Genomic DNA, 12,939 nt, shown 5'->3' on the forward strand with positions numbered 1-12,939 from the left:
GGCTCCGGCGGCGCAGGGTCCGGAGGTACGGGGGCTGCCCAAAGCACGTAGCGCTCGGCTCTTAAACAGAGCCAAAGAGTCGGGGAGGAGCAGAGCCGCCGTGGCTGGAGGCTCTGCTCCTCCCCTGACTCTTCGGCTCTGTTTAAGAGCTGAGCTGCCCCAGCGCTACCGGCTTCGGGCAGCCCCCATGCCTCCGGACCCTGCGCCGCCGGAGCCCGGGAGGGGAAGTGCCCAGCCAGCGGCTGGGGTCCGGAGGCAAGGGGGCTGCCTGAAGCCCATAGCGCTCGGGCAGCTCGGCTCTTAAAACAGAGCCGAAGAGTCGGGGAGAAGCAGAGTCGCCATTTTCCCCGACACGTTCGGCTTTTTGGCAATTCCCCCCGGACGGGGGTTTGAGTGCTGAAAAGCCGGACATGTCCGGGAAAAAGAGGACGTATGGTAACCCTATTTAAATCTGCCCCATCCTATCATCTGTTCTTTGAATAAAAACACTTTTCACCACATTAAATCCTCAGTCTTTAAAATGAAAAACACCTAAAAATGGCACATTCTTACTCTTCAGATCTGCTCCCTATATCTATTCAGAATCATATCGAAGTACTTTATTGAACAAAATACAAGAACCTGATTTTCAAAAGTAATGAACACAAGCCACTTTTGTTGTGTTTAATGGGAGTTGGGGTTGCTCAGCATCTCTGAAAATCAGGCCATGCATTTAAGACTTTTTTTTAAAAACACCTTTTAGTGCTATATAAGGCAGAATAGAATCTAACACATGCATCATATCTATCTCCCACTTTATCAGCAGAACTGTTAACTAAGTTCTGACTGCAGATTATTTACTGCTAGAGATGCAAAGGACAGAAGCCATCTTGTCTTTCAGACTGTAGGTTGGGCTTTCAGGGCAAACAGAAGAAAAGCACCTTTCTATTTACCAACTGAGCAGATTTGATCTGGAGTAACTGAGTAAATATAGAACTCCACAGTGCCACTTTTATAGACTCAGACTTTAAGGTCAGAAGGGACCATTATCATCATCTAGTCTGACCTCCTGCACAACGCAGGCCAGAGAATCTCACCCACCCACTCCTGTAACAACCCCCTAACCTATGCCTGAGTTACTGAAGTCCTCAAATCGTGGTTTAAAGACCTCAAGGTGCAGAGACTCCTCCAGCAAGTGACCCGTGCCCCACTTTAAGCACTTCACATTACTATTCCTTGTGCGCGTGCACACACACACACTTATTTGCCTGCTCTGCCTTCCCTATTGTTAATTCCATCTCCAAAGCTCACATTAACATATCTGACTGTTTGGTCAACTCATCATTTGCTTCCCCTAAACACATTCCTAGAGGGTATTTTTGTTGTGTTTTTTTTTGTTTGTTTGTTTGTTTTTAAGTTCTTTGCTCAAGATACTAAGAGGCAGGGTTTCATATTATTCACATATTAGGTACATTTATAAAAAGACATAATGGTAGCACTTTTGGTGCATTTTTATTTGTGCCCCTCTGAAGAATTAAATGTAATGAGCAGAGCAAGTGAACCTGGCTTGTATCCCCTGGATGTTGGTCAAGATTAAATGGATCCAAAGCCCCATTTCAGCAGTTTGAACTTGCAAAAGGACACTGAAATTACTGCGCATTTCCTATATATTTCTGCATCTCTCAAATACTCAAATTAGGTAATATGTCTAAATTACTTCTAGACTAGATAGGTATTTTCCTATCAGGAGGGTCAGCAGGATATGCATTGCTAATATTACTACCATGACAGCTGCTGCATTCTACCCAAGAGATAGCAATGTTTCAGCTGTGGATAGGAGTTCTAGTGTTGTAAGATCCTTTAGGATGAAAAGCGCTATATAAATATACTATATATGTAAGGGACGCAACAAAGACTATCATGTTGACTTTTTTTTTTTTTAAGGTCCTACTTTCAATATCACCTTCATTCACCTAAAACTTACCTCAAGTTCTTTAATTTTCTCTTCTGCTATTTTCTGTTTTTCTAAGAGTTGGTTGTGAATTACTCCCTTGGACTGAAGGATAAACCTACAAGTGACAAAAAAAAGAAATCAGGCAGATTTACTACGGTTGCAGAGAGCTAAACTACATCAACCAAATGTTACTCACTCTCATCCTGTGCTCTGTAAGGAGAGACTGCAGAGAGATTCATTTACAGCACAATAAAAGATAATGGAATTGATCAGTCAATGGGCTGAAAAAAAATCAGCTGCATAATGGAGGTGATCATCTAGTGAAAGTGGCCCAGACTTCACTCAATTCAAGACAAACTAAACACTTAAAATGAAGTAAAGGCGGACGCCAACCTTTTCTGCCTCACGCGCTGTTACCAGCCTTCTGGATGGTCTTAACGTTTAGGGAAGACACTGTACTTGCACAGCTTGCAGATGAAATACTGAAGATTTGAACCACAGAACATGTTACATAACTGTTTACGCACATTAATGGGTTATACTTCGGCACCACGCTAACCTTTAGGTTTCCATGCAAGTCCTATAATTTCATTATCTCAGTTTAAGAGTTTGGATACAGAGATACACTAGATCTGTACTTCATGGCACTTGGATATTTCATGGCACATGGAATCTTTGCGAGCAAAGGGAAAAGACTATCTTCAGTAGGCTATGTATCTAATCAAGAATCATTAAAGGACGACTTCTTCCACGGATTGTTTATGCCTGGAGTCTGACTGGCCTCTATGGTTAAGATTAGATCTGGCAAAAACTCAGAATTTCCATTCTGTGTGAAATTCTGCCATTTCAAAAAAGTTTTCATTCCGATACAGAAAACTTGAAATTTCAGTTTCCCACAGAAAAGAAATTCTGAGATTTTTTCATAAAAACACAAAACACACACATTTCAGTTCCATTTTTCTAAACGAAATGGAGTAGCCAGCTGCCCCCACCTGCCAGCTGCCTTCCATTCCTGGGGATGCCCTAGGATTCAGGTGAGCTCCCCACCACAGAGCAGGGATCCTAAAACCCTGAGAGCCATGGCTCCAGCCAGAGCCTAATCTCAGGGCAGTCCACATGGCAAGGTTGCCCATGAGCCATAGACCCTGGAAGCCCTGAGGTCCCTGGCCTCATGACAGTTGTCATAGAGGGGCTGCTCCGGAGGAACCCTACCTGTGTTTTGTCAGAAGTTCGTTGAACTCAAGACATTTCCGAAAAATATTTCGGGTTCAATGAATTGGCATATTACAATTAACCTTGTTCCCAACCAGCTCTAGTTAATATTAATTAATATTTTGTATGGTCACAGAAGACATGAACCTGCATAATGGCTGGGATAAGGCAAACCCTGGTTGTTCTCTCTATGGAGACAGATTTATACTTGTTTGGGTGCCCTTAACTGTGTTTTAACAGTTTCCATTGTTTAAGGTTTGTTTATTTGTTTAAAGTGAACTTTGAATTCCAATGCTTTCTAAAGTTCCATTTTGTTGCATTCATATTTTTTTAAACTGAAGCTGCAGTCACGAGTGTCTACTTCTTCCTTTTTTCCATTTGCAATCAAATTATAAAGATAAGATTCTTATGAATTACAGATGAAAGTAACAGCAAGCTTGTACAGCCATCATAAGAAAGCTGCCCCAAACTGCTCAGAGCAGTGTTCTGAGTAATCACACGGCTCAAGGCTACTCTCAGAATATGACAGACAGCTTGCAAAGAGGTAAAGGCTAACTGAGTTCAAGTAAATTTTAGGAACCTTACATAGCTTTCTTCATCCCCTCCTCTCACACACAAGGAATGCACAAGCAACGGATTAGCTTCTTCCCTACTTAGAAAGTCACCCAGAAGGATTAAAAGGAGCCTCCATAGCTCATACCATTGTGTTCAAGGTCTCTCACAGGGCTAACTAGTGTCTGGGACCATGTCTTCATGCCAGGTGACAAGTGATCATGTTGAACAGCTAAAAGGAATAGCTTTAGACTGGGCAGTGCCAGACACATGCCTCTTCTGCACAAAAGTTTGAATTCAATGTGTGGCATAATCTCCCATGACAAATGGATATTATTAACACGTTTATTCAGGGCCTGGAAGATGAACAGAACTGAAACAAACAGAAATGAGGATCCTCCTGCACAGCTTGAAAAACGTACCCAACACTAGCTGAGGATTAAGCCTGGGTGAACAATACCTGGTGCCATCACAGCCCTGAAATTTATAGCAACAGAAGAGTTAGGTATTGCATTTAATTTTAACATGTTGCCAATTCATGCTCTCCTTAATGTGTTTTCAATCACACTTTACAGTGCTTTCCTTGATTTTGTTACACTTTTTTTTCCCTTCCTGGCTTCACTCCACTTTCTCTTTTTTATAATTCACTTGGTAGCTCTTCTTATGTAGTTTTCAACATCTCTCCTCACTTTGTCCCTTTTCCCTCCACTCATTTTGTGCGATGCTTCTCCCTGGTACCATCTTTGCTCCCCAAAAATTCCTCTTTTTAATACCATATTTCTCTTTTTATCTAATGCATCCCCTCAATTTCTCCCTCTCTCCACCTACCAGCCTCAACCCCTCCACCAACTGCTCAGACACTAGTAACATTTTCAGGCCCTAACGCTCAATAGCCAGGTGACTAAACTAAAAGGAGGGTTCTGTCTCTCTGGGTGCAGTGTCCCTGTGAGAAGCCACAGCCACCTGTGCACCCTCAGGGAAAGGGGAAAGATCCTCAGCTGCAGCCCTGGATCTTAAGAAGGAGCCCCATTTCTCATAGCCTCTAGCTATCAGGTTTCGATAAATCTGAAGCTCTCACACACATCCTTTGGACAGTGGAAGAGAGAGGGAGCATTCCCCCTGCTTCTTTCCTATACTAAGCTCTTTGAGGCAGGCATTCTTTTTGTTCTGTGTTTGTACAGCACCTAACACAGCAAGATCTTCACCCATGCAGCTCCTAGGCACTACTGCAATACATATAAATCATTCCTCTCTCACACCCAAGAGCATCGTGGCTACTGTAAGGGTGATAGTGGTGGCATGTTAGGGGGAAAGGTGGCTCCAATTCCCTAAATTTGGGGGGGAAGACGGACCATAACTGTGAACAACTCCAGTAACTGCTCATTTGCTGTACGTAGCTTTCCAAAGTTGGAGTAGTTCAACCTGACCATCTTCTCTGTTTCACGGCTGCCCACTGTGTTCTAAATATGGAACATTAAAACAGACAAGATTCTGGTCAATTTTCACTGCGCTGCAACTTGGGAAATCTCTGAAGTTGTCCATGCAGACTTAGGAAAACTACACAGCATCAGTTTACACTTGGTTCACTCTGGAAGATCTTTGCAACTCTAAGGACTAGAGGATTTTTTTGTTTGTTTGTTTTTAAACGAAAACTTAGATTCTGCAGCTGTCAACACCATTCAACTGAGAAAATAACCTCCCTGGTGCCTTTCCTCAAACAAAAGCTTAAGAATGTACATTGATAGCAGACAGACCAAAATTTTCTAACTGAAATCTTAAAGCTCGAAAATCACATCCACATGTATCCATCTAAGTGGCCTGACTTTCAGACGTACCAAACCCTCAAACAACTGGGTTACTGATGATGTAGGTGCCTGACTTGGGGCATTCAACTTCAAAAATGTTGGTCAAAGTTTTCACCCAACTGAGGAAAAGTGTACCATTTATCAGAGCCACCAGAGAAAACAAGGAGGCCTACTCCATGCAGTTATAGAAGGAGCATTAGAGTAATTTAAGTATCAGAGGGGTAGCCGTGTTAGTCTGAATCTGTAAAAAGCAACAGAGGGTCCTGTGGCACCTTTAAGACTAACAGAAGTATTGGGAGCATAAGCTTTCGTGGGTAAGAACCTCACTTCTTCAGATGCCATAGTCTTAAAGGTGCCACAGGACCCTCTGTTGCTTTTTAGAGTAATTTAGCAATTAGTAATTTTGGCTCAGATTTTGAAATTTCAATTAATCCAGCTAAACACTTAGCTAGAATGTTCACTGTTGAGTAGGAGAGAAATTAAGCACTAATGTTTTTGTGCAGTACCTATAGTAGCGGGTTACATTGAATTGTATTGCTGAGATACATATGGGTATTACATTTCTTGACATTCTAAGCAATGTCAAAGAAACCTAGAAAGTATGGACAGATGCTTTCTTTAGTGTGTATACAAAAGAAATATTCTAAACATGTTTATTCAGAGCAGAGTATATGAAGAAACTGGTGATAGCTGGTGACACTGCAGGGTCTAGAATATTTAGAGTGTTTCATTTTCACCTAGCATACAATATAATGCTTTAGGGTGTTTAAAAAGCAGGGGCAGATTCTCAGCTGGTGTAACTTAAATTAATGGACCTATGACAGTATATAAATGACAGAAAAACAAAGCCAGCAGAGCTCAGTTGCCTCCTTCGGAAGTGTGAAGTTGAATTTGTGAGATTAACCTGACTGATATGAGCTAGATAGGGTAAGAAGGCACTGAACAAGATTCCACCACACCCACCTCTAGTTTCCTCAAGTGAAGTTCCGCCACTCAGGAGTTATTAATTTGAATTGCAATGACTGGTATGTGCCAATGTGTGCATGTTGCTGTACAAGACAAACACCATAGCAACCCCTGCTCCAGAAAGCATTTTACTGAGACATGGATCCATTAGGAACTGGGACGAGGCCAAATTCACTTCACGTGCTTCTTTCTTCAGAAGCAAAGTTTTCTGCTCCTGATTACTCATAGACCCTTCAGAGCAAAAACCAATACACTCTGCAGCCAAACAGCATGAAACAACCACCCAGAAAGAGTTGTGAATTTCCCCTTTTCAGCTTAATTAGCTGTTAACTTTAAAGCCTAATAACTTTCACAACTACTCCTCATACAAGGAATATCCATCTCTCATGTAGTAGGATAGATTCATCAAGTAGTGATGTTCCATTCATTTAAAAGGACAGTCTGTTAAAAATAAGGTTGCAAGTTTTTAATAGAAAAACAGCTAAATGTTCTTTTGATGATTTGCATACATAAGACTTGCTAAGGTCCTTAAAAATGGGTAAAAATGAGAAGTAGGGAGTCCGCTAGACTATATTAGGCTCTTCTGGTGCCATGTGAGAGATTCTGTGGATTTCAGAGTAGCAGCCGTGTTAGTCTGTATCCGCAAAAAGAAGAACAGGAGTACTTGTGGCACCTTAGAGACTAACAAATTCTGTGGATTGTTCAACAAAAACTGGGCTGCCAGCAGCACAAGCAGCTCTTTATTACAGTGAGTATTTCTGAGAGAGCGTTATGAATCTGACTCCTCATGACTGCTGGCTCTAAAGGCATAAAATGTATTGGAGGAGCAAAAAAGTAACAGTATTACCAAGCACAAGCAGAAAGAAAAAACACCCCAGAAAATTTTTCAAAAATTCCCCCACTGATTTCTATTTTCCTCCCAATAACCCTCTGCTAACGCCAAAGCAGGATTTTTGTTTCTTTAAAACAGGGTGGAGGCTATACATTCCCCTTAGGAACCGAGCTGTTTGTTTCCTTCAGAGAGTTTCCCCCATTTCCAGATGTGGGATTTCTAGCATGTCTTTCCATTATTTAAATCTGTACAAATCATTTTATCCCCCTACCACTCCAACATGGTCTTCAGGATCCAGCTACTCATCAGTAAAAATTTTATTAAGATGCTAAAAAAAAAAGTGAACAGAGTTTGACCATAGAAGTTTCTGGTTATCAGGGAATAACGTACAGATTATCAAGGGTGCAAAGTTTGGTTTAAGATCACGTGGCATAAGGAATACATAATCTGCAATATCCCCGATTGGGGGTAAAAGGTTGATGGGTCAAAGTACAGGCATTGAGATATGAGGGTATGAAGTTCATAGAGTTCAGGTATAAACTCTGCAGGCCCCTTTGTGTCACTCTCACATACAGGCAAACATACCCACATACTGATGTTTCACACTGAATATTTAATTCCATAACCCACAGTTTGTTTGTGCCAGGATCTACTATTTGACTTACCGAACAGTATTACATTTTAAAATATTTAAACTGTTGCTTGATGAGTTTATGGGGATACTTGTTCACAAATCAATGCAGAGTGTACGTTTTATGGCACACAAGTTATGCTGGACTGTGGTGACACCTGTATGTAAGTTTGCCTAACACTTTCCATTAGGAGCCCCGATTTCAGTTATTTATAATTTTGCCAATCTTTAACCATTCAGGCTGAAATTTTTCATGCCTCAGGCAGAATTTTATTATTTTTATTTTAAATTCAGTGAAATGATTCAAGCTATTTCTGGGAATGAGATAAGGGAGGAAATAAGTAGTTTTGCTAATGTTAAAAGTATTTTCTACCAGCTCTGGTGCCTCACAGGTTTGGAGTAGGAACATGAAAATTGGCAGATGGATTATCCTGGCGTCAAAGAGATGCTTTTTGCTGTCCAAATGAGAACCCATCCATATTTGGCCAAATTATAAACCTCTAAAAATTACCATTTGCACATGCTCAGTAGAACCTGTTAGAGGTTTGTGGCTACAATCTCTGAACATTCTATCCACAGTGAGCAGAACTCCAGCCCTGCATAACTTCCTACATCCCAACCACACGGCGCACACTCCTGCAGCTGCCACCCCTTTGGCCTAGGAGAAGATAGACATTAAAGTAAGCAGAGGTGAGGGGGGCATACAGATCTGCTTCCTGGTTTGGGAAAGCTCCTCATTCTGCTTTAATCACAGGGGCACTGGGCACCAGGAGGAGACAAGTCCTAGTTTTACTCTTCCACTGACTGGTGTTAATAATTCTTTACACTTCACAGCCCTTATTGTTGAGCAAAGCCTCATACCCCTACCTTAGGAGGTGACCAGATATCACGGTCTCATTTTACATATGGGGTAATAGCACAAAGTCACCTCTGCCAGAACTATGCACACAACCAAGAGGCTGCTCTAATTTACTGCAGCCTTACCTGGCTGCCTATGAGCCTCTCCCAAGCCCCCAATTGCTGTAGAGTTCCACGAATCAGCCACTTCCTTTTCTTTCCCTAGCATGTGCCTACATCAGTGGCTATGAGAGGAACAAAATGGTGCTGAGTACACTGGAGCACGGTAAAGGGGACATAGCAAGGACTAGAATATGGCCCCAGGTCTCTAGTATGGTAGACCTAAGTCTCATGCACTTGGGCTCACTGCCTTACAAATTTGGCACATTGATTCTGAATTTGGCTGTGCTGTCTAACCACTAGGTCACATGCTACCTTCCAGAGACAGAAACAGAACCCAAGATTCTCAACATTCCTTTGCTGTCTATCAAAGTTTTGTAAGTCACTGGCAAAGTGTATGTCGCATGCCTGTAGTGGGTGGTCTACAGACCGGACAATAGCCTAATGCTACTACTAGTTACTCCTTAAACAGAAGTAGCAAAGGTCTGTGTTATGGATCTAAGGTCCTGGATTCCAGCCAGACCAATGATTCATGCAGGAAGTCAATATGGTTCCATAAAATGGGAGTTTGGGTTATTCAATTCACGTCAGTAAAAAACGTTAAAAGAATGTTAAGACTGCAAAAGAAAAGTTGGGAAATGCCAGAATTAACAACTTTAATTGAGTTCCCTTGTGTGTACACAACCTTAATGTTCTTTTAACACAGCTTTCTGCATATAATATATAAATATATGATGCAGTAAATATATCATGGTATGCCATGTAAATATATGTAATGTTCTGGCTAAAATGCTTTGCCTCACACATGTAATGCTGTAGGCCAAGGCTTTTTTCAATCAGACTAAGCAATGTGAAAAGTTAGGCTAAGCCCAGTCATGCCCTCATCTATTTAAAGATGCTTTTTAATGCTGAACTCCTGCTGCCATTCAAGCTTTGAGAGTAACCCAGTATAGGATTAGTGCATTTTAAGTACTGTTCAAAGCCAATGGAAAAGAGACTTCCAAAGGAGCTGATCTTGTTCCCAAACAATCCATCTTGACTGGAACAGAAGTTGGCTGCTCAAGTTCACAACCCTTCAGGACAGACCCCTCTCCCTTCTCTACATATGTCCATTTAAATTCTAATAATTTGCCTGTGTACTTCATAACATAGATACTAGTTATACACTCAGCAAGCTTGAGTTTTAATTACTTTATCTAATTGAGAAACATCTACTAGCCATAAATTCCAATACAAAATTAAAAATAATATAGTACTGTAAAAAGCAAAAGATGGTCCTGTGGCACCTTTAAGACTAACAGAAGTATTGGGAGCATAAGCTTTCGTGGGTAAGAACCTCACTTCTTCAGATGCAAGTAATGGAAATTTCCAGAGGAAGGTATAAATCAGTATGGAGATAACGAGGTTAGTTCAATCAGGGAGGGTGAGGTGCTCTGCTAGCAGTTGAGGTGTGAACACCAAGGGAGGAGAAACTGCTTCTGTAGTTGGATAGCCATTCATTGTTATGGTGCGGAGCGTGGTTGCTGGTGAGAATATGCTTAAGGTTGGGCGGGTTGTCTGTGGGCGAGGACTGGCCTGCCTCCCAAGGTCTGTGAAAGTGAGGGATCATTGTCCAGGATGGGTTGTAGATCACTGATGATGCGTTGGAGAGGTTTAAGCTGAGGACTGTAGGTGATGGCCAGTGGAGTTCTGTTGGTTTCTTTTTTGGGCCTGTCTTGTAGCAGGAGGCTTCTGAGTACACGTCTGGCTCTGTTGATTTGTTTCTCTATTTCCTTGTGTGGGTATCGTAGTTCTGAGAATGCTTGGTGAAGATCTTGTAGGTGTTGGTCTCTGTCTGAGGGGTTGGAGCAGATGTGGTTGTACCTCAGCGCTTGGCTGCAGACGATGGATCATGTGGTGTGTCCGGGGTGGAAGCTGGAGGCATGAAGGTAGGCGTAGCGGTCGGTGGGTTTTCGGTATAGGGTGGTGTTAACGTGGCCATCGCTTATTTGTACTGTGGTGTCTAGGAAGTGCAACCATGCACCGCACCATAACAACTCTAACTCAGGAACCAACCCATGCAACAAACCTCGATGCCAACTCTGCCCACATATCTACACCAGCAACACCATCACAGGATCAGCTACAACATCACCGGCTCATTCACCTGCACGTCCACCAATGTTATATATGCCATCATGTGCCAGCAATGCCCCTCTGCTATGTACACTGGCCAAACTGGACAGTCACTACGCAAGAGGATAAATGGACACAAGTCAGATATCAGGAATGGCAATATACAAAAACCTGTAGGAGAACACTTTAACCTCCCTGGCCATACAATAGCAGATGTAAAGGGTGCCATCTTACAACAAAAAAACTTCAGGACCAGACGCCAAAGAGAAACTGCTGAGCTCCAGTTCATTTGCAAATTTGACACCCATCAGATCAGGATTAAACAAAGACTGTGAATGGCTATCCAGCTACAGAAGCAGTTTCTCCTCCCTTGGTGTTCACACCTCAACTGCTAGCAGAGCACCTCACCCTCCCTGACAGAACTAACCTCGTTATCTCCATACTGATTTATACCTGCCTCTGGAAATTTCCATTACTTGCATCTGAAGAAGTGAGGTTCTTACCCACGAAAGCTTATGCTCCCAATACTTCTGTTAGTCTTAAAAGTGCCACAGGACCCTCTGTTGCTTTTTACAGATTCAGACTAACACGGCTACCCCTCTGATACATAGTACTGTAATTCAGTGTACATGTTTTAAACACTATTTTATACACTCCCTCTTCATATCTAGATCTTTCATATTTTGCCAGTCTGTTTTTTAACGTCTCGTTAAGCAGCTTACGTTCTTTGGCTGATGCATTTGAGTCAACTCATCTCAAGCAGATTAGATGGCAATTTGTTCCTATGTTTGCTGCTATGAGATAACACGCAGCTAAAAATCAGAAAATTCTCAATACAGCTAGACTCGACTATTTTTCTCCAATTAGAAAATATTTTGGAGCAAAAATTCATATAGTACATAAATCTCCCATTACAGACTAACAAATTTTAGCCAAAAAAGTTTCTTAGCAATTCTCTGCATTTGTAGAGGCAAATCAAATTTTTAATTTTTCTACTGTATCTATACACAGGTAATTAGATTCTTATATGCATCAGGTTTAATGAGCCATTTGGCAGTTTTAACTTAAGAAGTGTAGGTACAATAATGTACACATTGTGCAGTAATATCTGCGCCCCTGACATTGGATGGAAAAAAAAGGCTTAACTATACTGCAAGTGTTCCCGTTTTAGTCTTATAGAGACAACAATGAAATTGCGTAGATTAACATTTGTAAGTTATATACTTATTGACCTTAAAGGACTGAAAGTGAGAAACAGAAAATGCTGAACTACTTACATTTTCAAAATTGTGTGTGGTATGTCAGGAACAAGCACACCTGCCCTATCAGATGAGGAAATGTTATTTGTCTTACACCTGTACCATGTTTACTTTAGTTTTCACTTTATTTTGGATCTGTCAACAGCTCCAGCATATTACATTACTTCATACAGAAATAGTATCACAGCTTCTAAACAGCAGTTTCTGCATTGCTAGACACTTAACTAGATGGTAGATTTATACCATTGTTCATACTTAGTTTCTTAAAAAAAGCAAGTAGTGGTTCACCTCTAAATTGGTGATAAACATAGTCTGACCAAAAATAATGCTACAGTAGTGAGGGTCAGCTTTTTAAAGGACACCATCCATTCTTTTCGAAGGCTAGATCAAGATTTACTGAAATTCCGACTAATTTGTGTCTTCCTATGATGGGGTATACCAACCCCACACTGAACAGGCCAGCGTTAATGAACTGCTGTGGGCCCACTCAGCCAAATCCCACTACACCTGCACTCACTGCCAGTACTGAAGGGTCAGTTAAAACGAGAGAAAGAAAGTACAGTTTCTGGCTGACCAGCAAGGAAAGCAGACCTTGCATGTCCTTCGCCCCTGGAGGAAAGGACCAGCCCTGCACTCCTGCAGGGACAGTGAACTGTCAGAGCCCTCTGGAGAATGGG

General features: G+C 41.7%; 1 protein-coding gene across 2 annotated transcripts in view; it reads right to left on the minus strand.

The window, feature by feature from the left end:
* The window catches only part of PFDN1 (prefoldin subunit 1), a 56,143-nt gene that overhangs the window by 27,252 nt on the left and 15,952 nt on the right, over positions 1 to 12,939 (minus strand). For both annotated transcript variants that reach the window (XM_034779618.1, XM_034779619.1), the window contains exon 3: positions 1,964 to 2,048. In XM_034779618.1, coding sequence (XP_034635509.1) covers positions 1,964 to 2,048 — 85 coding nt within the window. The remainder of the gene's footprint in view (positions 1 to 1,963; positions 2,049 to 12,939) is intronic.

This window comes from Trachemys scripta, chromosome 8 (assembly GCF_013100865.1).
Source record: "Trachemys scripta elegans isolate TJP31775 chromosome 8, CAS_Tse_1.0, whole genome shotgun sequence".
NCBI classification, from domain to species: domain Eukaryota; kingdom Metazoa; phylum Chordata; order Testudines; family Emydidae; genus Trachemys; species Trachemys scripta.